Below are 26,361 nucleotides of genomic sequence, written 5' to 3' on the forward strand. Positions count from 1 at the left end.
GTTGCAAATCAGAGTGTGAAAGATCACTGCGTACCAGATAAGGGTTGGCAATGTTGCCATTTTCTGGCTTCAGAAATGGCAATGCTGCCAGTTCTCTTGCTCCTAAAGTTCCTGCTTTGGCACGTGACTAAAACGATCCTCTACCACTTCTTCACATACTCTGGATGTTGCCAGTTTCCCAAAACTTTGAACTGCTTACTGCTAAGTCCTGCAGTAAGGTAAAGTCAGCTCCAGAAGAAAAGATAATCCCAGAAAGTCTGTAAAGTATGAAATAAAATGAAAGTTGCCAAGGGCCGTAGGCTTCATTCCCCATTTGAGAGAGAGCTGACTGGTGGTAATTCAACCTGAGGGTCACCACACCTCGGGCGAAGGTCAAGGTTGAGAAGGCAGAGTCTTCATGAATAACTCAGCCCATACAGGAATTGAACCCATGCTGTTGGCATCGCTCCACATCACAAACCAGCTGCCCAGCCAACTAATCTAAAATGTAACCTTGCGCAGAAGTATAATACATTCAACCTTCTTGTTTGCTCCTGATCCTTTTTGCTTTATGTAAACAGTCAATGTAAAATATTCACCAAAGAAAATAATGTGTGGCATCTGAACATCTTTATATTTTTGAAAAATCATGTCTTAAGTTACCGGTGAGATAGTGGCAGTGGTCTCCTGTTTCAGCTGTTGCAGAGATTGGGGCAATAGTGTTCCTGCACAGTGTTAGGTAGGGAGTTGCCAGGATTTTGACCCAGGCACAATGAAGGCACGGTGATATATGTCCAATATGTGTGACCTGGAGCAGTACTTAAAGGGGCTGGTATTCCCATGACATTGCTACTCTTGTACTTCTTGTGGTAGAGTTGCATTAGATTGTGAATTTATATTAGTTTGTCTCACCAGCATGAAGTGGAGACCAGTAAGGGGAGCAAGGTGGACTTAGTCCAAAAATAACTGATATTGAAGGTCGATCTGCTGGGGGAGACTTGCTGAAGTTGCTCCCCAATGCTGATTTGTAAGGAAATTTCCTTCACTGCAGTTGGCCACTAGTATTATTGTTGAACTACTTACAATCGGAGACCCTGAGTAGAGGCCAAAAGATGTAGTTATCCTATCTGAAAAAATACTAATTTGATTTGTTTTAACTTAATGTGTGAATGGCAACTGAAACATAAAATTCAGCCTCTGAATCCATTTAAAGCCTCTTCCCCACACTTCACGAATTAAAACAATTGATAGCAATTTATTCATCAGAAACTGACAGCTACCTCTCAATGGTTGGGGAACTAATCTGTGCGTTTTCATTTGTGACTGGGCTCCAGTTTCAAAATATTAGTTTGGACTGGGCTGTGGGTGTTGTTTCCTTGGAGAGGATCTGGTGTTCAGGACTCCAGCAGCCCCAAGTCTGTTGAACAGGTTTGGCTGCATTCTGATGATTCAGTGGGCAGCAGGGTAGCATGGTGGTTAGCATAAATGCTTCACAGCTCCAGGGTCCCAGGTTCTATTCCTGGCTGGGTCACTGTCTGTGCGGAGTCTGCACGTCCTCCCCCTGTGTGCGTGGGTTTCCTCCGGGTGCTCCGGTTTCCTCCCACAGTCCAAAGATGTGCGGGTTAGGTGGATTGGCCATGCTAAATTGCCTGTAGTGTACTAACAAAAGTAAGGTTAAGGGGGGGGGGTTGTTGGGTTACGGGTATAGGGTGGATACGTGGGTTTGAGTAGGGTGATCATGGCTCGGCACAACATTGAGGGCCGAAGGGCCTGTTCTGTGCTGTACTGTTCTATTCTATCTATAGAACCTCAGACATCTCCAGAATCGATCCAGAAGCAATTTGTTGATGTCTGCCATTTTGGGTAATATTTCTTCCAGCGTCAAGCACTTTGATCGTCATATTGTATTGGTGAGATGTCTGGAAGAAGACTTTTGACTTGGAAGAAAAAATTGCCAAGTTCAGAGATGAGAATGAATGAGTATTTTTTTTGGAAATTATTTAAAAATTGAGTTTTCATATTTTATATCCGATAAATTATACTTTGTCCTTCCCATTTGCGGGTTCTGTTTTGCCTGGCCCAGCGCAGGATTGTTTCCTTGTCTTGGTACCAGTGCAGTTTAGCTATAACTGCCCTCGGTTGGCCCCCTGCCTTGGGCTTCGGTCACAGTGGCCGGTGTGCTCTGTCCATTTCTGGTGGGTTGGGGAAAGTTTTCCTCCCCACTAAGCTGCCCAGCATCTCGGCCACGTACGCCGTGGGGTTTCTGCCCTCGATCCCTTCTGGTAGGCCCACTATCCCTACATTCTGCCTTCTCGAGCGGTTTTCCTGATTGTCTACTCTGCCCTTCAGGCTCCCCTGTGTTGTGACCAGTCTCGCCACCTCCTTCTCCAATGCCGTGATCCGGTCGCACATTGATGGTCGCGGCCTTTTCCAGCTCCTTAATGGTTGCCTCTTGGGCTTCCAGTTTCTTCTCTGCTCTGCCCAGGGTGAGCTGCACCTCCGCCAATGCCTTGGCCACTGCTGCCTTCACCGCGGCCTCCATGTCAGCTCTCGCCTCTGCCTTGTTTTCCTGCTGATGTTCCCTCAGTGCCTCGGCAAAGGATGCCTTCCAGTTCCAGTTTTCCTCTGGCACAGTGGGGAAAAGCGCCTGTCTGTCCAGTTCTTTTTGTTGGGGCGAACCTTCCGTTCTGCCGCTTCGTGCGCTGGTTAGCTCGTCTGAGCGGGCTCGCGTTTGGCCCCTTCTGGTGCCTATTCTCCCTCTGCTTTGGCTCCATTCTGACATTTTGTTTCCACCCCCCCTTCTCCCCATTAACACTTTTTTTTCAAATTCGTTTTTTAAAAAGGGAGATTCTTTTTTTTTCCTCACTCACCCACACACCAGGTCAGGAGGGTCGAGAGAGGCCGGGAGTCCTCCTTTTTTCTGCCGCCTGCCTCATGGCCTGAGAGTTGTGTTTGTTAGGTGAATTGAACATTCTGAATTCTCCCTCGGTGTACCTGAACAGGCACCAGAGTGTGGCGACTAGGGGGTTTTCACAGTAACTTCATTGCAGTGTTAATGTAACCTACTTGTAACACAAATAAAGATTATTATTATTAACTGGTATAAGTATTTTACATTCCCCAATATGGCTGAGACACATATTTACTGGCATTTATATATAATTTGGTTTGGGCCTTAGCTTGTCATCGGACTGGTCCTTTGCGGCTTCGTCCCTCGAGAATGAATGAGTGTTTATAAAAATAATCATGGAGGTAGTTTAGGTGGGTCAAACAGTTTACTTGAACATCCTGGTGTGCTGAACTGGACTAATCCAGTAACAACTGCCAATGTAACACAGAAGTGATGAGCAAAATTCAGAAGGAGCTAACATGTGGGCAAGTGTAAGATTACACTTTAGCAATAAGAATGGAAATGTAGAAGTACTGGAATGTTGTCTGTAAATTATCAGACACTTCGACCAGTTTATTATTAAAACATTATGTCAAGTGCCCGTACTTGCGGGATGAACAAAGGACAAGTTCATGGTTCAGCACAAATTTATTAACAAACACAATAAAACAGTTATCCTCCCAAAATACCCCAAATAGACCTTGCCCAAGATTCTAATACTACCCTTGCCGATGAACTTATTTATTGTGTCCGATACACTGGGCCTCGGTCATCTTAGGACCCTCGCCTGCGAAGGTGGGTCTCACACTCCTCTTCCAACCGTTCTTTGGTCCATTACCTCTGCATCAAGTCTTCACAGGGGAGGGTCTCTGGATATCCTGTTCTTATCCCCCTCTTTGCAACCTTCCAGAAGTTTCTCTGGCCCTCAGCCAATGAGGTCACTGGGCGGGGATTGGAACATTCAATGGAGTTGCTGATTGCAACTCTGCAGGACACCAGGAAATTCCCCTCCCTGCGGGTCCATCCTCAGCTGCATTGTCTGCACGTAACCTTATCTCATATAAGGTAAAGGCGGGAAATCTAGGTGCCAGAAAGTCTGGCTTCTTCTGGGCAATTCACAACAGTCGACCCATTTGAATGAGGCCAATTATCTTCTGATGTCTTGTTTAGAGGGCAGGCCCAGACTTACCCCGTCTGTCTGTCTCTGTCCAGTGTATTTGAGAATGGCTGTTTGACTTCCCATCAGGCCTCTGTTGGTCTGACTGTGGCTTTAATTTAAAGTGTCCAATTCTGTATCGGGCTTAGAATTCCAGCTGTTGGCCATAACTGGCAAGCAGGAACTAACAACAATAAAGGTTTTTTAAAAATATTTCTTTATTCGCCTCCTTTTTCACATTTTCTCCCCAATTTACATCCGACAATAAAGGTTCATTGGTAATACTGAGAAGCCCTTAAATACTGTGTGTGTGCATGCTCTCAGGGGATAGCACCTGCAGTCTCGACACGTGACCCTTTTTGTACTTGCGTCATCCCAGTGTGACTACCGGTCTAAAATAAAGTGTTAGATGATACGCTTCAGCAATAACAATAGCAATAGGATCGCTGGGGGAGGCGACATGTGACCCGCTAGTCCAATCAGGGATGGGAGTTGAGAATTCATTGAGACATGTTGGGACTCGTCCCAACAGTTGGACCCTTGGGATGAGTATGGAAAGACCGTTTTAAAGCACTCTGTAAATAGTTGTTTACAGTTGGAATAAATTGTTGTTTCTTATAATTTAATTGGTGGAGCTAATTCTTGAAGACATTTCAAATTATTTAAAGGGCACGAAACATGAATGTCGATGTTCAGAAGGAGGTGAATGCACTCATGCAAGAACACAAGGTTAGCTCACAGGTTAACAAGCAATTCGGAAAGAAAATGGCACGTTGACCTTTTATTGCAAAGGGATTGGAGTGCAAGAAGAAAGAAGTCACGGTTGGTGAGACCACATTGGGAATACTGTGCACAGTTCATAGAATCATAGAATTTACAGTGCAGAAGGAGGCCAATCGGCCCATTGATTCTGCACCAGCCCTTGGAAAGAGCACCCTACTCAAGCCCACGCCCCCAACCTATCCCCGCAACCCAGTAACCTACTTAACCTTTTTGGACCCGAAGGGCAATTTATCATGGCCAATCCACCTAACCTGCACATCTTTGGACTGTGGGAGGGGACCGGAGCACCCGGAGGAAACCCACATAGACACGAGGAGAACGTGCAGACTCTGCACAGACAGTGACCCAAGCCGGGAATTTAATCTGGGACCCTGGAGCTGTGAAGTGACTGCTAACCACTGTGCTACCATGCTGACCAGTTATGTTCTCCATATCTGTGTTGGCAACAGCACAGCAAAGGTTGTTCCCTGAGATGAGGGGTTCGTCCTATGATGTGAGGCTGAGTAAATTGGGTCGACATTCTCTGGTATTTAGAAAATGAGAGGTGATTTCATTGAAACATGCAAGATTCTGAAGGGACTTGAGAAGGTAGATACTGAGAGATAGTTTCTAGATTCTCCACCCAGGGGAAACAAAGGGCACATTTTCCAGAAAAGGAGCCGATTATTTAGGATTGAAATGAGGAGAAATCTCTTCACTAAAAGGGTTGTGAATATTTGAAATGATCTATCCTAGGCAGTTGTGGATCGTTGAACATATTTAAGGCTGAGATCGATTTTTAGTTTCTCTGGGTAGGGTTCAGGAAGAGCGGAGTTTTAAAAAATATATGTTTTTATTGGTGTTTAAAGTAACAGTTACAGAATAGAAAAGAAAAAGAGTTGGGTTTCTCACGTAGAGTATTATACAATGGCAAAAATGAAAACTGTACATGGGTCAGAAAACCAGTCTTGAGCACCTCCGCTGTCACCATAGCCGTGAGGCTGGATAATATTTCCATTGCCCATCCGTGTTTGTTTTTTACACTGGTTTGTCGGGTTCCACAGGGGCCCCTACCGCTTGGCAGTAGGGGTTGTCCCCAGTTTCCCCCATCTGTGTCTTGATGTGGTTGGGGTTCATTCCCTTGCACGCCTTAAGGTTTCTTTCCGCTTTTGGGGGGAAGGTGAGGTCCCACTCCCCCCCTCCCTCTTGGTCTTCAAGTCTTCGACGGAGGGTGGGTCTGCTTGTTACCCTTTTTCTTCCCTTTTTTGGTCCCTCCAGTAAATGGCCCCCTTCCTCATTACTTCCCTGTTTCTTTCTCGCTCCCCTCTCTGTGGGTGGCTATCCCTATGAACCCCCCCCCCCCCACCCGCCCTGCCAGGCTGGCTGCAAACAGGTCTGTAGCTTCTGAACTTGTTCCATGTGATGTGAAATCTCTACTCGGACCCTCTTATTTCAAATTAGATTTTCGCTAGCCTCAGGAATTCGGCCAGTCCTGAGAGCCATGCCGAGGCCCGAAATGGTGCTGCCAACTTCCACCCAAGCAGAAGCCTCCGCTGGGTGCTCTGATGCCCTGAAGATTGCCACAGATGGACATGGCTCCATCTCGACCCCATCACCTTGGAGTTGGCCTCGAAGCAGGCTGTCCAGAATTCCCTGAGTCTGGAGTACGACCAGAACATGTGGGTGTGGTTGGCTGGTCGCTACCACCCCGGCACCTCCCGCACTTATCCCCCACCTCCGGGAAGAACCCGCACATGCATGTCTTGGTGAGGTGCGTTCTGTGCACGCTGCATCAGGCTTAGCCGGGCCGAGGAGGGGGTGGAGTGACTCTGTGCAGTGCCTCAATCCAGAGTCCTCCCCTTATCTTCATGCCCAGTTCCTTTCCACACTTTTGTCTGGTCTCGTCCAATGGAGTCCTGACTTTTTCTGTGAGTCTCCTGTGTATGTTGCTGCATTTGTCATCCCCTAACCAGTCCAGCCCTACCACCGTGTCCAGGAATGTGTGTGTGGGTTTCTGGGGAACGTTTTTGTCGCCTTGGGGAGGACGTTACACAGCTGCAAATACCTCAGCTTCTTCCCTTTCGGGAGTTGGAGCTTCTCTGTGAGTTCCCCCAGAGTCGGCAGTCTGTCGTCGGCGTCCCTCTGTCCCGCACCCTCCCCCCACATCCCAAAGCTAGTGCCCATCCCTGCCAGCGCAAACCTGTGGTTGTTGCAGAGGGGGAACTAACATTTTTCAATTTATAAAATACAGAATAGAAAATAAACAAATTTACATACATCAACCATAAAAAACAAAAAAAAAGAACATTCACCACTAATACCCCACTTTACAAAACCTCCCCCCCCCCCAACAACTGACGGTGAATAATTCTTTGAAATAAACAATAAATGTTGCCAGCTCCAATAGAACTCCTCGACTGCTCCCCTTACAGTAGACTTAACTTTCTCCAGGTATAAGAACTCCATCAGATCCCCCAACCGTACGGAGGCGCTGGGTGGAGATGGAGACCTCCATCCCAGCAGAACTCGCCTCTGGGCAATCGGCGAGGCAAAGGCCTGGACATCTGCCCACGCACCATTCTGCAGCTCTGCCGAATCCGACCCCCAAAATATGGCCACGAAAAGACCAGACTCCAGCTCAGTCTCCAAAATCACTGACATGGTGCTAAAGAAGGAGACCCAAAACCCCACAAGCTTGGGGAAGAGGGGAGTTAATGCAGAAGATCACCCATGGTTACATATTGAGTTGGCTGGAGGTGCTATATGGATTCTCGCTCAAAATATAAACTCCCCAGTAAGTTATTTTTGGCTGTACGTCAAAGGAAACAGTGACAACTTGGGTGGTTTGCATAAAATCAAAAGAAATAGGACACTCTCGTCTAGTAAGAGGTTAAGTATGTCTAAGCGGAAAGCATCCTTACATGAGATTTTAATCAACTCAATCTGGACTGGGATTGCTCAAATGAGCTGGAGTCTCAACTTCCTACATGAGAATCGAATATTTTTTGACCCGTGCATTAGTGATGCAAAGATGTCTGGACATGAGAATGGTAAGTTACCTCCATACCTTAGTGGGAATATAAGTAGTTGCACCCTTAGCTGACTGCAGCCATAACATTCTTGATTTGATGCAGTCACCTTTGTGTATACATATGTAAAATTGGTATATACAGCTGCCGCAGGTTAATGACTGGTCAGTCTTCTGTTGGATGGTGGAGTGAGCACCATTTTCATTCATCTGCATCACATAAATGCCCATTTAAACAGCTGCCTAGGGTGTCCTATGCGGCCTTCCAATCTTGCGTCACGTCAGGGTATGCTAAGGGACTCATGCAGATGGAGCGCAAAGTGAGGCCATGGTGGGGGTAGTGGCCTGACAAAGGCAAGAGGGCCAATGTGGAAGGAGGCTTGTGTAAGGAACTGGATGGTGGGTGGGGGGTGTGGGGGGGGGGGGGGGGGGGGGGCAGAACTCACGCTGGCAGGCAGAGGGCCAAGGAGGTGGAGGAAGATGGCGAACAATGGAAGACTGAGGGAAGACCAAGGAAGCTGGACCCCGCCAAGTTGCTTGAAAGGTTCACAAAACAAGGGGCCATCATTTACTGGAAGAGGATGCACAAAGACACCGGATGCGGTGGGTCGAGGTCCATGTGGGGCACTGGCGCCACGCAGGTGATGGGCTCGGGGGGAAGGTTGGTTGAATCAAGGAACAGGCTGCTGGCCTTTTCCCTCTAGGTTGCAGATATCCTGTGTGGTCTTGTGAAGACAAGTGGGCTGGAGAGTGATGTGAGTGTGCTGGACTGGTGTTTAAATATGGCACTCGGACCCTTGAACCCACCAGATGATGGCAGGCGGATGAATCAGCTGCCAGTCCACCAGGTGAATCCATGAGGAAATCACCTGTGCATAATTAATAAGGTTCCAAGCACAGAATCTGGCAATGATGAGCATCTGGCCCATAATCGGCCCGCTTTTCTCATCAGGCAGGATTTCTGTTGCCATGGACCTCAATCACAGGGAAGGCCCAACAGTGGCTAATTAAGTGACTTGAAGGGCACTTGGCCTCGTAGGTCTTCCCAATGAAACTTTCGGAAGTTCTCCGCCGATTTTCCGACCACTGGGCAGGAATCACATGGCCCACAAATTCCCGGCTCTGGTTTCTAATATAGTTCTCTGGATTTTCAACCACTTTATTGAAATCAGTGAGTCAGACTTGGGTATGGTCACACAGCAGCAGAATATTGGTATCTTGTGTGAATTAAATCTATGATGATAGCTGGACCTTTCAGCTCTTTGGGGATTTCACAATCAAGCCTACCCCTATCCTCATCCCAAGTGATCAAGGCATTACAGTGGGAAACAAGATCTTGGCTAATTTAACGCCCTTTGTCTCTGGAATCCTTATAAACACATGTAGACATTATAACAAGATGTCAGGGCATTATGTCCAACCAGTCTATGGCTGTGTTCACTGACATACAAGAAACTAATTTTAATTGCATCTACCCAGCTTGTTCCTGACATAATCTTTTCCTTTATCCACTTCAAGCTAATCCTGAACATTGACACCTGTCTCAACCTCCTGGAAAATAATATTACAGCCTCACAATTCTGGGTTTGCTGCTGCCCTATATTATGAATATATTGCATTTAATTTTGTATCTACGCTCTCATCGCAGATCCTTCAACTACAGAAAATAATCTACTTTTATTGACTCTGTCCGTCTTGTCATAGCTTTAAACTGCGATCAAATGCTCCATTGCACCCATACCCACAACACAAACCCTGGCAGAGCAATTGTGTGAGTTTTACTAATTCACTGATACCAGAAAAGACCATTTCGAACTGGATTTTCGACAACTGAGCAGCTAAAAGCAGTTATAAAAAGATTGCAACCTGGTTATTGAGGAGCTGTGTTCAGACTGACTGACTAGAGCGCCCAGTGCCACATGTTCCCCGTCTGAAATGGATTCAAAGTTTAAACAGGCGTTCAAACAGACTGCTTTCCCCAGAGCCCATTTGGAGATCAGAGTTTAATTCCCTGTCTGATCTAGATTCCTATCCAGTTCCCTCGGGACATTTGATGTGCTGCTCCTCCCAGGAACTGCATTAGTAACTGTCCAGTTATCTTGCCTGCTGCAGCTGTATTTCAAATGGGCTGCAACAGACTTGACAAATGTCCAAAGAAAAATCTGACACTTTCCATTACATATTTGTCTCTTAAAATTCTTCAGTGTAAAACTGCAATGGTGAGTGATTTACAAAAGATGTGGGCAAAAGTTCAACTTGAACCCAAGCTAGTCTGAGGTCAATGAGAGTTCAATATTCTTGCAAAAATGTGTTTTCTATAACATAATGAATACATGTGCATGTAGTGACAGCTACTACATGTTGGCGAGATGTGGATTTGAATAAAAGCTGTCAGAGGAAATAAAAACGTCTCCATTGTGTGAATGGCAGTCCCTAGCCACACTGGTTCTCGGAACAGTTATCAGAGGGCCATACATGGATTCTATTTGTTGGACTGCTTTCCTGTACTTTTTATTTGGTAAACAGCAGAGTACACAGACACCATTTGCAGCAACCAGTGAAGTAAACGTTAATGAGAACACCTTACACAATCTGAGATGAATTAATCAGTCAAGTCCATACAGTCCCGACAGTGCAGAAGGAGGCCATTCGGCCCATCGGGTCTGCACTGACCCTCCGGACGTCATACCACATGATCCTACCATGATTGTATTATTATTACATTTCTAATTCACTACAAGAACTTCAATATATTAGACTACATGATTGCAGCCTCACCACATTAAGCATTGATTTACTCAAAACACATACCAACTCGACATCTCAAGCAGCCAAACCGACACTTAAATCACAAGACTTCAAAAGACACGTAAAATCAGCTGAACATGGAGACAGAAAGTTGTATGTAGTTCATTTCAATCTCTTACAATGGTGCTATTGCTGTAGTTACATTGTCAACTTGTTACTTCAATCACTTTATTACCACAAACACAGTGACCAGAACAAGATCTCGCCAGACCATCAAGACGTAAAGTGGATATTTTTCGGTGGTGGATGTCCGTGTGGTGCATGTCCGTGTCTGTGTGGTTGGTGTGTAGGTAGTGCATTGTGTGTGCAGTGTGTTTGGGTGCTGTGGCATGTGTGGGACGTGCATCTGCGGTCTGTGGGACTTTGGCATTCGGTGTGCATCTGTGTGGTGTGTGCGAGTTTGTGGTCTGTGTGTGTTCTTCTGTGGTGTGTGTGACTGTGTGGTGTATGGTGCGTGGTGTGTTTGCGTGTGCTGTGCATGTGATATGCAGTGCGGTGTGTTGTGTGTGTAAACTTTTACTGTATTCAGTGCACTATCATTCTCCAGTCATTAATAATTTGACAGTTGTGATTTTCACTATAATTTCTCCTGATCTGAGTCTTGAGTGGGATCCAATTAGGTGTAACCAGAACAAATTCCTCTCCACACCCTCAAGAAAAAATAAATAGTGATCACAAATTCCATCAATTCCTCACTGTTAGCTTCAGCCTGCTTCAAAAAACGTTCCTGTCCAACAGAGTTGAAAGCTGTTTTAACTGCTCATGTTCTGATCCCACAAACAACCCAAGGCATGATAGATCTGGGTAGTGCGAGCCCGCATTCTCACTGTATTGATTGCTATTTTTTGAATCTAGTTAGTTACTGTTGGAACCAACAATTCTATGGACACGTGCTTGTAGGATTAGAATAGCGGTTTTAATATACTTACAACAGAGCCAGCCTGTTAGCCGTTGAACTTTCGGTGAACTGGCTGGCTGACTCTGTGGCACGGATCTTTATACAGCAGCTCCAGGGGGGAGGAGTTCTGGGCGGAGCCAAGGGAGGAGCCCAGTACAAACTCTCGAGTACTCCCAGAGCTACTCCCCCTGGTGGTGAGGTAGTGCAACTGTACTTACAATATTGATACATGTATCTACTTGGAACAGAGTGACATTGGTAACTATAATGCCGTGTGAATCTCATTCACCACAGTTACCAGGGATATACTTACTGCGTGTAGTATGGGAAGTGCATGTGTATAATTACACATGGATCATGTATGTATTGTACCTATGTTCTGATCCCAGTTGGTGTTACTGCTAACGGCCCAGAATGGAACCCTGGCTCAGAAGACCATATCGTTTTACTATTTTTAGAAAACGTGGAAGAAATGTGGAGGAACAGAATCACCGGACAGCCAATTAGTTTTTAGTTAAAAGGAAAAAGAATGTATTGAACTTGAAAAGTTTGATTATAATACAATATGTCTTCACTCTGCCTTATCTTCACAAATGTACACTGATTTCAAAGATAATGCCCCACTGTGACACCAAATGGCAGATGCAGGCACCAATTGCTCCACAATTTAGGGGCAGCGCGTAGCATGGTGGTTAGCATAAATGCTTCACAGCTCCAGGGTCCCAGGTTCGATTCCCGGCTGGGTCACTGTGCGGAGTCTGCACGTCCTCCCCGTGTGTGCGTGGGTTTCCTCCGGGTGCTCCGGTTTCCTCCCACAGTCCAAAGATGTGCGGGTTAGGTGGATTGGCCATGCTAAATTGCCCATAGTGTCCTACAAAGTAAGGTTAAAGGGGGGGTTGTTGGGTTACGGGTATAGGGTGGAAACGTGGGTTTCAGTAGGGTGATCATTGCTCGGCACAACATCGAGGGCTGAAGGGCCTGTTCTGTGCTGTACTGTTCTATGTTCTATGTTCTATGTAATTATTTCAATGAACGTCTCACAAACTGCAGTAAGATGTCACAAACTTTAGAACTTTATGGGCGGCATGGTGGCACATTGCTATGAACATCCTTTTACTTCTCCAAGCTTTTATTTACTTTTCACGCTGTAAACCTCGAAGCACAATTCGTTACTGTTGGAACCAACAATTCTACGGACACGTGCTTGTAGGATTAGAATAGCGGTTTTAATATACTTACAACAGAGCCAGCCTGTTAGCCGTTGAACTTTCGGTGAACTGGCTGGCTGACTCTGTGGCACGGATCTTTATACAGCAGCTCCAGGGGGGAGGAGTTCTGGGCGGAGCCAAGGGAGGAGCTAATGAATTGAATTGCTTTCAATGCAATAGCATTATCCAGTCGTTCATAATTTCACAGCCATTTGTATGCATTAGCATAGAATACAGGATGTGATTTTACCAAGATCTAACCAAATCTCCCAAGATGTTGTGATCTGGATTCTGCGTTTAGTGGGCGGGACCCAGTCTCGCACGGTTAAATGAGTTGAAAACACACTTAACCATGCTGATGCCAGATTGAAAGGCCACCTGGCATCTAATGGCCTGGCCGAGGAGAACCTAGCCGGGCGCCGTTAAGAACTAGCCCCACAAACGGGCCCAGGTGGAACGGCACATGGGATCTCCCAGCCAATCGAAGGCCCCCGGGTGGTCGGCCCTCGGGCAGGGTGGCACCCTGGCACTGGTGCTGCCTGGGCACGTTGGGACTGCCAGCCTGGCACCATGACAGTGCCACCCTGGCATTGTCACCTCTGTGCCAGCCTGGAACTGCCAGGGTGCCCAGGTTGCCCTGCTATGTTGGCAGGGCATTGCCAGGGTGCCAGGCTGGCATTTTGCCCATGCTGGGGATCGGGCCTAGGCGTGCCCTGCCTATGTGAGTTGGGCTGGGGGGTGGGGGGGGTGGGGGGGGTGGTAGAGGAATCCCTTATAGGTGAGTTGGGGCCGTCCCGGGTTGCATCGGGGTTCGCGATATCAAGGCATGGCGCCCTGATCTCTTCCTGCACTGAGCAGAACTCCTCATTGCAAGAAATTACGCTAAAGTGCAGCCTCTGGGGACGTTTCCTGCGGGGGCCCAAAAGAGCAACAGAGTGCAGCCGGGAACTGCCCCGCTGCTCCTGCCCAGGACAGACTCTGATTTTTTTGGTATAGATCGGGCCCACAGTTTTAACTGAAACCAAAAATCCCCAGATGCAAACACCTTTGTCGAACATGAATCTACCTATAGGTTTACCCTTCCTCACACAGCAACACGAAATGATCCCACTGAAACCTATACCCTATTTCTAATATTTACCAATACAAATATAGTGCATCTAAAACGACCCATGCTTGCTGACAAGACATTTATGTTCCTCTGCCTATTGCAGCAGAGGAAATATATGCGCGTGCACATGTGTATTTGTGTGTGTGGAAATAGGTAACGTAAATATAGTGTGCGTGCGTTTTGTCTAAACATTTTATTGCATTCAATGCAATAGCATTATCCAGTCGTTCATAATTTCACAGCCATTTGTATGCATTAGCATTAAAATGGCAGACCAGGTTGACAAGCACTAGCTGAAGGGTGGTTCTGTTGGTACTTTTAATTCAACAGGCTGCAAAGGAAAGGAATTATTCTCACAAGCTTCTTTCTTTGTCCTGCAGACCTCCACGCACCCATAATCCAACGCTTCTCAAAGGAGCACGTATCCGATTACAGGACATTCCTGCTGGGAAGTAGGGAGAACACCTTGTATGTGGGCGCCAGAGGCACCATCTTTGCTCTTAATCTTACCTTGGTCACCCAAGAGGTTAAGGCAGCGGTGAGTAAGCTGTGGTTCTTGATTGTCGTGCACCTGTGGAATGGAGGGGATTCTACGCCTGTCAAAATTCCTGTCAATTGTGGGGAGCTTGGCTGGTGTATTTGTAATTTTTGCCAGAATCCATCAATTTAAACAAAAAGATTGCAGATTTTCTTCAGCTAAGCCTTGGGGAAACGGTGGTATTGCGATGATATCTCTGGATCAATAATCCAGAGTTCCAGGCTAATTCTCTGAGGGGCACGAGTTCAAAACTAACCATGGCAGCTGGTGGAATTTGAATTTAATTAATAAAATCTGGAATATAAAGTTAGTCCATTATCAATTGTTGTAAAGTCCCATCGGTTTATTGATGCCCTTTAGGGAAGGAGGTCTGCCATCCTTACATGGTCTGGCCCACATGTGACTCCAGACCCAGAGTAATATGAAATCACCTCGCATCCACTCGTTCAAAGGCAATTGGGATGGGTAATGTTAGCCTTGCCAGCGATGCCAATGCCCCATGAAAGAATAAAGAAAGCACCCAGCTTCTACCAATTCCTCGTTGATCACTGAAAAGTAATTTTCTAGACAGATATATAAACGGGCGGGGAACAGAGGGAAGTAGATCCCTGGAAAATAGGTGACAGGTTTAGATAAAGGATCTGGATCGGCGCAGGCTGGGAGGGCCGAAGGGCCTGTTCCTGTGCTGTAATTTTTCTTTGTTCTCTTTTCTAAGTGTGTGAGGAGTAAAATCTCACCAATTTTCTATTTATTTGTTAATGGGTACACACTTGTTCCCACTGACAAGCCACCGGGATATCCTAAGGAAATTGCTCACTTTCTCTTCTGGAGATTTTGGGAATTAGGTTTTCATCAGCGACTAAATTTTAAAAAGCAGAAGCGGAAAGGGAATATTTCCCAAATCATGAATAAATTTGAGTAGGGTAAATAAAACTGGAGATATTCAGGCATAATTCAAAGACTGGTGTGGGAGAAATGGGTTTTGATTTATGGGGGCCTGACACCAGTACTCGGGAAAGTAGGGGCTGTACCATTCGGGATGGTCTTCGCCTGAGCCGTGCTGGGACCTGTGTTCTGGTGAGTTGTACAACAAGAGTGACAGATAAAGCTTTAAACTAAATGGTGGGGGGAAGGAATCATGGTAGCGGGGATGTGCAGATAAAAAGGAAACAATGAGGTAACAGTCCGTCCACCCCGACCCCTGGCCACCCCCGCTACTCTCCCCGGCCCTGGTAGAAGCCCCTTGGCGAGGGTAACAACGATTAGCAAACTATGGCGATGTTGGAAACTTTCTGTACCCCCTCTCTCTCAATCAGCAGCCGCCACACAGTTTCACGATTTCTAAATGCACAAGTGAACCTTGCCGTTGGGAACTCGCCCCATCAGAGGAGGACGATCGCGGAGGCCCCGGAGAATACTGGGTCGGGCCCCCTAATGATATGCAAACAGTGTTTACTGTATGTGCGTTCCAGACCACATTGGCAACACTGTCAAGGTGATGGAGAATTGCGATTTGCCGTTAAATCAGTGCCCACTATGATTTTGACGTCGGAACCGATTCTCCGCGTCCAATCGCGTTTCGCGATTTTGGCATCAGCAAACAGAGAATCCCGCCCTGTATGTTGTCAAGATACAGTTAGGTATAGCACTTTTTTCAGGGGCAATTTACTATGGCCAATCCACCTACCCTGCACATTCTTGGATTGTGGGGGTGAGACTCACGCAGACATGGGGAGAATATGCAAACTCCACACGGATAGTGGCCCGGGACTGGGATAGAAATTGGGTCTTAAAGTCTGTGAGGCAGCAATGTTAACCACTGTGTCACCGTGTCACCCCTTAGATATAGCACTTGGGGTGAGGGGGATCAAAGGATATGGGTGGAAGGCGGGATTAGGCTATTGAGTTGGATGATCACCATGATCATAATGAATGGCGGAACAGGCTCGAAAGGCCGAATGGCCTCCTCCTGCTCCTATTTTCTATATTTCTATGTTCAAATCCCCTATATTCTTATCTTCCCATCTTGCATAGAACAGTCCTGAATAATGTCTCTAAGTAAGTCCATTAGTACAGCTCTCTACTTCAGTGGAAGCAGTTCATGTCAATTTACAGACAAGAGGTTTTGGGCTTTCTCTTGTTTACACACTCAGGCCCATTGCACTGTTGGGACCTTTCAGCAGCAGAGACAGAATACTGTTGTCTTACCACCAACAGCTGGGTCAACTCAGTCCCATGATTTATAAAAAAAAACAGTTTTTAAACAATGTGCCTCTTTGTTTCTCCTTCACATACTTCTGGATCATCATCCTGTGTGTGTGAATTCTGAGTAACTATCAGTTGCAAAAAGGGAAAATAAGCCAGTGAGCTGTGCTCAAACTGTGAGCGAATAAGAGAGTGGAATGAATTCTTAGCAAATTTGTTGTTCCAAATTATTGGCCCAAATGGCAGAACTGGGTGCGGAGGAGTGTGTGTGTGTGTGTGTGTGTGGGTGGAGGGGGGGGGGGGGGGGGGGGTGGGGGAGGGGGAGCAGAGTATAACAAAGGGAAACGATTCAGACAAAAAACCAGTCCAACCAGTCTATCCACTTGGTTAACCTTTTAGTGGCCCCTTAAGAGATTGCTGATATTTTTCCAAAATATGAATCTGTTCAGATTTCTCGAACCAGAAATATTTCCTCTTCACAACATTTTTGGGATGTGGAGAAGCTGGCATGGTATTGATTTTCTAGTGTTGCGTATGCTGGTCACCTCGCTAAATAATTTCTTTGTTTGATTCCATATTTACCTCTGATGCGACCATCGATTCACACAAAACCAGGAGTAGAAATAAACTGTGGCTTTAATCAACTAGAACAGTGCCTGCCTGCGACTGGTCTGTTCGTGGGAGCTGCCTACAGGGCGACTGCTCTTTATACCTCCCCTCAAGGGGTGGAGTCAGGGGCAGAGCCCACACAGGCTCAATGGTCCATAGGTGGAGCCCACATGGGCAACAGCAAAATACAGATAAGCACATGGTGAATTGTTCCAGCAATACATTCACCACATTCACCCCTTGTTAAAAAAATGAAATCTGGCGGGGGTGACGGGTTCATATACAGCCTGTCCGGCGCACGGATTGTGTGCTGTGAACGCCGAAGTTCTGGTGTCGCCGCTGGCCCGGGCGTCGAATTCATCCGTGCGGGCGTGGGTAGTGAAGTTGCCGGTGCGGGTACAGACGTGGACTCCGGGAGCGTGTCTTCTGGAGCTTCATTCCTGTGGGTCGGTGAAGGGGGAATGGCGGGCGGGAGGGGGTGCGGGTGCCATGTAGGGGCGGGGGCGCTGGTCAGCGTAGGTTGGGCGGGTAAGATGGGGTGGCGGTGGTAGTGGAACCTGCGGGTGCCAGGTCCCGGAGGAAAAACGTATCCTGTCGGCCGTCGGGGTGTCCTATGTATGCGTACTGGGGGTTGGAGTGTAGGAGCTGGACCCTCTCGACCAGGGGGTCAGACTTATGACTCCTGACGTGTTTGTGGAGCAGGACGGGCCCAGGTGTCTTCAGCCAGGATGGAAGCGAGGCCCCTGAGGTGGATTTCCTGGGGAAACCAAATAGGCGGTCATGAGGGGTCTCGTTTGTGGCCATGCAAAGTAGGGACCTAATAGAGTGGAGTGCATCGGGGAGGACCTCCTGCCAGTGGGAGACCGGCAGATTCCTAGACTGTAGGGCTAGTTGGACAGCCTTCCAGACCGTCACGTTCTCCCTCTCCACCTGCCTGTTTTCCCGGGGGTTATAACTGGTAGTCCTGCTCGAGGCAATGCCTTTGCTGAGCAGGTACTGACGCAGTTCGTCGCTCATGAACGCCGAGCCCTGGTCACTGTGGATGTATGAGGGGAAACGAAAGAGGGTGAAGACACTATGCCGGGCTTTAATGATGGTGGCCCTGGTCATGTCGGGGCAAGGGATTGCAAAGGGGAAGGGGGAGAACTCGTCGATGATGGTTGAAGAAATATGTGTTGCGGTTGTTGGCGGGAGGGGCCCTTTGAAATCGATACTGAGGCGCTCAAAGGGCCAGGATGCCTTTACCAGGTGGGCCTTATCCGGTCGATAGAAGTGCGGCTTGCACTCCGCGCAGATCGGGCAGTCCTTGGTCATGGCCCTGACCTCCTCAGTGGAGTAGGGCAGGTTGCAGGCCTTGATGTAGTGGAGAAGCCGGGTGACCCCCCAGGTGGCAGAGGTCATTGTGGATAGCCCAGAGTCGGTCATCTTGCGCGCTGGTGCATGTGCCGCGGGACAGGCATCGTTGAGCTTCCCAGGGCGATATACTACATCGTAATTATAGGTGGAGAGTTCGATCCTCCACCTCAAGATCTTATTCTCGATTTTGCCCCGCAGCGTATTATTGAAGATCATAGAATTTACAGTGCAGAAGGAGGCCATTCGGCCCATCGCGTCTGCACCGGCTCCTGGAAAGAGCACTCTACCCAAGGTTAACACCTCCACCCTATCCCCATAACCCAGTAACCCGACCCAACACTAAGGGCAATTTTGGACACTAAGGGCAATTTATCATGGCCAATCCACCTAACGTGCACATCTTTGGACTGAAGGCTACCGATCATTGGTCGGTGACGAGGGTAAATCTCCTGCCAGCGAGGTAGTGCTTCCAGTACTGCACGGCTTCCACGATGGCTTGGGCCTCCTTTTCGACCGAGGAGTGTCGAATTTCAGAGATGGTGAGGGTTCATGATAAAAACACTGGCCTGCCTGCCTGATTGAGGGTAGCAGCGAGGGCGACCTCTGATGCGTCGCTCTCCACCTGGAAGGGGACGGACTCGTCCACCGCGTGCATCGCGGCTTTGGAAATATCTGCCTTGATGCAGCTGAAGGCCTGGTGGGCCTCAGCCGCCAGTGGGAAGATGGTGGCCTTGATTAGTGGGCGGGCCTTGTCCGCATAGTTGAGGACCCACTGGGCGTAATAGGAAAAGAATCCGAGGCACCTTTTCAGGGCCTTGGGGCAGTGGGGAAGGGGCAGTTGCAGGAGGGGGCGCATACGGTTGGGGTCCCATTTTCCACGAAGTAGCCGAGGATGGCTAGTCTGGTCGTGTGGAAAACTCATTTCTCCTTGTTGTAAGTGAGGTTAAGGGTTCAGGCAGTTTGGAGAAATCTCTGGAGGTTGGCATCGTGGTCCTGCTGGTCATGGCCGCAGATGGTGACATTGTCCAAGTACAGAAATGTGGCCCGCAGCCCGTATTGGTCCACCATTCGGTCCATCGTTCTTTGGAATACCGAGACCCCGTTCGTGACGCCAAAAGGGACGCGGAGGAAGTGGAAGAAGCGGCCGTCTGCCTCAAAAGCCTTGCAGTGGCGGTCCTCCGGGCGGATTGGGAGCTGGTGATACGCAGACTTCAGATCCACCATGGAGAACACCCGGTAGTGAGCGATCTGATTAACCGCGGTCCGGGGAAGGGGGTACGCATCGAGGTGCGTGTACCGGTTTATGGTTTGGCTGTAATCTACAACCATCCGGTTCTTTTCCCCGGTCCTCATGACCACCACCTGATCTCTCCAGGGGCTATTGCTGGCCTCGATGATTCCCTCCCGCAAGAGTCGCTGGACCTCGGACCTGATAAAAGTCCTGTCCTGGATGCTGTACCGCCTGCTTCTGGTGGCAACTGGCTTATAGTCGGCGGTGAGATTTGCGAAGAGCGGGGGAGGGTCGACCTATAGGGTCGCGAGGCTACATACGGTGAGTGGGGGTAGGGGCCCGCCGAAATTCAGGATGAGGCTCCTGAGGTTACATTGAAAATCCAGTCCCAATAGAAGAGGAGCGCAGAGGTCGGGGAGTACATATAATTTAAAATTGGCGTAATCGGCGCCCTGTATTGCGAGGGTTGCGGTCGTGCACCCCAGGACCTGCACCGAGTGCGACCCGGAAGCGAGGGAGATGGTTTGATGCACCGGGAAGATTGGGAGCGAGCAGCGTCTTACCACGTCCAAATGAATGAAGCTCTCTGTGCTCCCGGAGTCGAAGAGGCAGGGCGTTTTGTGTCCATTTACCCGGACGGTCATCATAGAGCTCTGGAGGTGTTTGGGTCATGACTGGTCAAGGGTGACCACACTGAGTTGCAGGTAGCCAGCGTGGTGGGAGGTGCTGGGCTGGTCCCAAAATGGCTTCCCCCATCGGTCGCACGTGTCGGACGGCGTTGCAGATGGCGGCCAAGATGGCGGCCCCCATGAGTCGCACGTGGCGGGCCGCATGGGCGAGGGTGGCCAAGATGTTTCAAACGTTCCTTCCACATTACACTGAATACCAAATCAACATTGTATACTGCATGTGGTGACCCACTGTGTGCACCTGTATTAGGGGATGTAAGGTAGGACCTGCACTACAGGTTCATCGGTATACCCTGCCGGCTGGCTCCGCCCACAAGGAGCCGTATAAATATGCATGTCCTCCTCTGATCTGCCATTCTGCCAGCTGCAGTAGGAGGCCACGCATCTGACTGTGATAAAGCCACAGTTGTACCAATCTGAGTCTTTTGTGCAATTGATCGTGCATCAATTTATTACAGTCAGGTTTACTAAGAAATTGATATCAGAACAAACCAGATGCCTGCAGCTGGATTCGCACTCGCATCAACGCTGCAACACCCGCGCCGAAGGAAGCTCAGAAGATTCAGGTCTTATACTCCAGGTTGAGCTCCAACGTGTTCCCGTTGATCCAGGACGCCCCGAATTACACAGAAGTGATGACACTCTAAAAGAGAACTACGCACAGAAAGCAAACACGCTCTTCGCCAGGCACGTACTCGCCACTCTCACTCAACTCCCTGGTGAGTCTATCGAAGACTTCTGGCGGGCCCTAATCCCACTCATACGGGACGTTACGGCCACCGAACATTCCAGCGTTCGTAACGGGGGTTGCATCGGACCCCATCAGACAACGACAGCTGGAAGGGGCCACGCTCGACCTAATGGAGACAAAAACTTTAGCGCTCTCCATGACGGTCGCATCTCGTAATGTCCAGGCCTACCCCGTTCGCTGCGCGGCCCACCCGTCCTACTCCTCCTGGACCCCGCAAACGACCCGCCTGGCTGGGGCCCTGTCTAGTCAACACGCCTGCGCCGCCCACCAATCCGCGCACCCCGGGGGATCCACCTGCTACTTCTGCGGTCAGCAGAAGCACCCCCGCCAACGCTGCCCGGCAGTAACAAGGGCCACTTTGCAGCTGGGTGCCAGGCCTGCGCAGTCGCCGCTACCGCGCCCGCAATCGCCCCCTTCCTCCGGCCGAACGCACAATGGGCTCCGCCACCTTCCCCTCCCGGGGCCACGTGCGGCCAGTGGGTGCCGCCATCTTCTCCTCCCAGGTCCACGTGCGGCCAGTGGGCGCCGCCATCTCCCCCCCTCAGTCCACATGCGGCCCATGGATGCCACCATCTTGCCCCGCCCCCGCAATGTGCGCCCCATGGGCGCCGCCATTTTGGTCCCCACAGGACCTCCGGACGCCGCCATCTTGTCTCCCCCACGGGGCTGGAACACCAGATCTGCGTCACCGACGCTCTCCATCTGAAACCTCGGACGACCACTCGCCTCGATGACACTGGACCAGTCTCGTCCTCACAACCTGGCCACCGTTTCGACGATGGTGAAAATCAGCGGCCACGTGATCTCTTGCCTGCTGGACACGCAGTCCACCCCGCCAATCAATGGATCTCCCTGGCCTCCGGATCCCACTCTGTCCCGATCTGAGGGTTCTGCATGGTCACTCTCACTGTCCAGGGCGTAGAATTCGGTGGTTTCCGTCTCCAGTCCTCCTCAACCTCTGCTCTGCACTATTGCTGGGCCTGGATTTCCAGTGCAATCTCCAGAGCCTTGCCCTCAAATTCGGCTGGCCCCTACCTCCACTCACCGTTTGCGGCCTCACGACCCTCAAGGTTGACCCCCCTTCCTCTTTGCCAATCTAACTGCGGATTGCAAGCCCGTTGCCACCAGGAGCAGATGATACAGCACCCAGGACAAGACCTTCATCAGGTCCGAAGTCCAGCGGCTGCTTCGGGAGGATATCATCGCGGCCAACAATAGCCCCTGGAGAGCTCAAGTGGTAGTAGTAAAAACGAGGGAGAAATACAGAATGGTCGTGGACTACAGCCAGACCATCAATCGGTACACGCAGCTCGACACGCACCCCCTCCCACGCATATCAGATATGGTCAACCAGATTGCGCAGTACCGGGTCTTCTCGATGATTGACCTGAAATCTGCCTACCACCAGCTCCCCATTCGTAAATCGGGCCGTCCATACACTGCCTTCGAGGCGGACGGTCGGCTCTATCACTTCCTCAGGGTTCCCTTCGGCGTCACGAACGGGGTCTCGGTCTTCCAAAGGGAGATGGACCGGATGGTCAACCGGTACGGTTTGCGGGCCACGTTTCCGTACTTAGACAATGTCCCCATCTGCGGCCATGACCAGCAGGACCATGACGCCAACCTCGCTAAATTCTTCCGCACCGCCACTCTCCTCAACCTTATGTACAACAAGGAGAAGTGTGTGTTCCGCACGACCCGCCTAACCATCCTTGGCTATGTAGTCCAAAACGGACTTCTGGTGCCCGATCCCGACTGCATGCACCCCCCCATGGAGTTTCCCCTCCCCCACTGCCCCAAGGCCCTCAAACGCTGCCTTGGGTTCTTCTACTACGCCCAGTGGGTCCCAAACTATCCCGACAAGGCCCGCCCGCTCATACAGTCCACCCAATTCCCCCTCGCGGCCGAGGCACAACAGGCCTTCGCCCAGATCAGAGCAGACATAGCCAAGGCCGGGAAGCACGCAGCAGACGAGACACGACCCTTTCAAGTAGAAAGCTACGCTTCAGACGTCGCCCTCGCCGTCACTTTAACCAGGCAGGCAGACCCGTGGCATTCTTTTCTCCCACCCTTCATGCCTCTGAAATTCGGCACTCATCCGTTGAAAAAGAGGACCAAGCTATCGTTGAAACTGTGCGGGATTGGAGGCATTACCTGGCCGGCAGGAGATTCACTCTCCTCACTGACCAACGGTCGGTCGCCTTCATGTTCAACAACACGCAGCGGGGCAAGATCAAAAATGATAAAATCATGCGGTGGAGAATCAAACTCTCCGCCTATGATTACGAGATTTTGTATCGCCCCGGCAAACTCAAAGAGCCCCCAGACACCCTTTCCCGAGGTACATGTGCCAGCGCATAAGTAGACCAACTCCGGGCCTACACGACAGCCTTTGTCACCCGGGAGTAACACGACTATACCACCTCGTCAAAGCTCGCAATCTGCCCTACTCCGTCGAGGAAGTACGGACAGTCACCAGAGACTGCCAGGTCTGTGCTGAGTGCAAGCCGCACTTCTACCGGCTGGACCGTGCGCGCCTGGTGAAAGCCTCCCGCCCCTTTGAACGCCTCAGCGTGGATTTCAAAGGGCCCCTCCCCTCCACTGACCGCAACACATATATCCTCAGTGTGGTCGATGAGTTCTCCAGATTCCCCTTCGCCTTCCCGTGTCCCGATATGACATCTGCCACCATCATCAAGGCCCTCAACACAATCTTCGCTCTGTTCGGATTCCCCACCTACATCCACAGTGACAGGGGATCCTCATTCATGAGCGATGAGCTGCGTCAGTTCCTGCTCAGCAGGGGTATCGCCTCCAGCAGAACAACCAGGTACAACCCCCGGGGAAACGGGCAGGTAGAGAGGGAGAACATAACGGTTTGGAGGGCTGTCCAGCTGGCCCTATGGTCCAGGAACCTGCCAGTCTCTCGCTGGCATGAGGTCCTCCCTGATGCACTACACTCCATCCGGTCTCTACTGTGCACCGCCACAAATAACACACCCCATGAACATGTTTTGACGTTCCCTAGGAAGTCCACATCCGGGTTGTCGCTCCCGACTTGGCTCGCTGCTCCAGGACCGGTCCTGCTCCGTAGGCACGTCCGACTCCGCAAGGTGGACCCCTTGGTGGACAGGGTACACTTGCTCTACGCCAACACCTAGTATGCCTACGTGGAGTTCCCCGACGGCCGCAAAGATACTGTCTCCCTCAGGGACCTGGCTACGTCAGGTTCCACTCCAACACACTCCCCCACCCACGCGCCACCCTCCCCTCCCCCGATGCTCCCAACATTAACCCCACCAAGTCCATCCCTCCTTCCCCTGCCCAGGCAAGAGGACGATGAAGATTTCGACATGCTTCCGTGGTCATCCGACTACTGGCCAGCACCAACACCGCCAGCACCGACGTCGGCGACACCAGCACCGACATCGCCGCCACCGTTACGTCGCTCCCAGCGAACCATCAAAGTACCGGATCGACTGAACCTCTGACGGGCACCGGACCGTCAAAATGGACATTTTTTTCCCCTCCCCACTGTAAATTATTTGCAACATTGTATATAGTTCCACGCCACCCCCGCCGGACTCATTTTTAACATGGGTGAATGTGGTGAACCACTGTGTGCACCTGTATTAGGTGATGTAAGGTAGAACCTGCACTACAGGTTGGCCGGTAGCCCCTGTAGGCTAGCTCCGCCCACAAGGAGCCATATAAATATGCGTGTCCTCCTCTGATCTGCCATTTCCCCAGCCGCAGTAGGAGGACACGCATCTGACTGTAATAAAGCCACAGTTGTCCCAATCTGAGTCTTTTGTGCAATTGATCGTGCATCAAGGTGACCACGCTGAGTTGCGGGTAGCTGGCGTGGTCGAAGGTGCCGGGGCGGTCCCAAGATGGCTGCACCCGTCGGTCGCACGTGTCGGGCGGCGTTGCAGATGGCGGCCAAGATGGCGGCCCCCGTCGGTTGCACGTGTCGGGCGGTGAGGAAGATGGTGTCCAAGATGGTGGCCCCCATGAATCGCATGTGGCGGGCTGCGTGGGCGAGGATGGCCAAGATGGCGGCCCTCGTGAGTCACACGTGTTGTGAGGGCTTGGAAATGGCTGCCCCCACGGACAACACGAGGCTGATGACGCATCAGGTGGGGGGGGGGGGGGGAGCCTGCAGACACGCTGCCACACTGTGGGATCTGCGGACCTGTGAGTCTGAAGGTTGGGCCTGCGATTTAGAGTTTTTGGACCTGGCCAGGCAAACTTTAGCAAAATGTCGTTTTTTCCCGCAGTCACTGCAGTTCGCGTTCCGGGCCGAACAGCGCTACCTGAGATGCTGATGGTGGCCGCAGCAATAGCAGGGTAGCCCCCCATGGTGGGCGGGCTGCCGCGCGGCAATGGCCTGGGGTATTCTTTGGTCGGGGGTCCATGAGGGGGTTGCATGGTCGGACGGGAACACGTTAAGGCTTTGGAATGCTACTTCCAGAGAGGAGGCTTATTTTACCGTCTCTTCCGTGTCTAGGGCACCTTTTTCGAGTAGGCGCTATCTCACGTAGTTGGACCTGACTCCAGCCACGTAGGTGTCCCGAATGGTGAGGTCCATATGTTGAGTGGCCGTAACAGCCTGGTAATTGCAGCTTCATGCAAGGACTTTGAGGTCGTGTAGGTAGTCTTCCAGCGATTCCCTGGGACGCTGGCGGCGAGTGGTGAGGAGATGCTGCGCATGTACCTCGTTCACGGGCTTTACGTAGAGGCGCTCTTGCATCGCAAGGGCATCTGTGTAGGTGGAGGCTTCCTTGCGTTTAACAGAGATTCGATGGCTCACCCGTGCGTGGAGGAGACTCAGCTTCTGTTTGTCGGAGGTGGAAGGCGAGGAGGAGGCGGCGAGGTAGGCCTTGAAACAACGGAGCCAGTGCGAAAAAATCTCTTTTGCCTCCATGGCCTGTGGATCGAGTTCCAGTCGGTCAGGTTTGCGGGCCGATGCCATAGTGGCGTTGTTGTTGATTAAATTGATGCAACCATCAATTCACACAAAACCAGGAGTAGAAGTAAACTGTGGCTTTAATCGACTAGAACAGTGCCTGCCTGCGACTGGTCTGTTAGTGGGAGCCGCCTACGGGGCGACTGCTCTTTGTACCTCCCCTCAAGGGGTGG

The 26,361-nt window shown here is 50.3% G+C and overlaps 1 protein-coding gene across 2 annotated transcripts in view; it reads left to right on the forward strand.

Annotated features, from left to right (window-relative positions):
• LOC119965102 (semaphorin-4B-like) overlaps positions 1-26,361 on the forward strand; it is an 89,810-nt gene that overhangs the window by 9,325 nt on the left and 54,124 nt on the right. For both annotated transcript variants that reach the window (XM_038795400.1, XM_038795399.1), the window contains exon 2: positions 14,221-14,378. In XM_038795400.1, coding sequence (XP_038651328.1) covers positions 14,221-14,378 — 158 coding nt within the window. The remainder of the gene's footprint in view (positions 1-14,220; positions 14,379-26,361) is intronic.

This window comes from Scyliorhinus canicula, chromosome 4 (assembly GCF_902713615.1).
Source record: "Scyliorhinus canicula chromosome 4, sScyCan1.1, whole genome shotgun sequence".
Taxonomy (NCBI): Eukaryota; Metazoa; Chordata; class Chondrichthyes; order Carcharhiniformes; family Scyliorhinidae; genus Scyliorhinus; species Scyliorhinus canicula.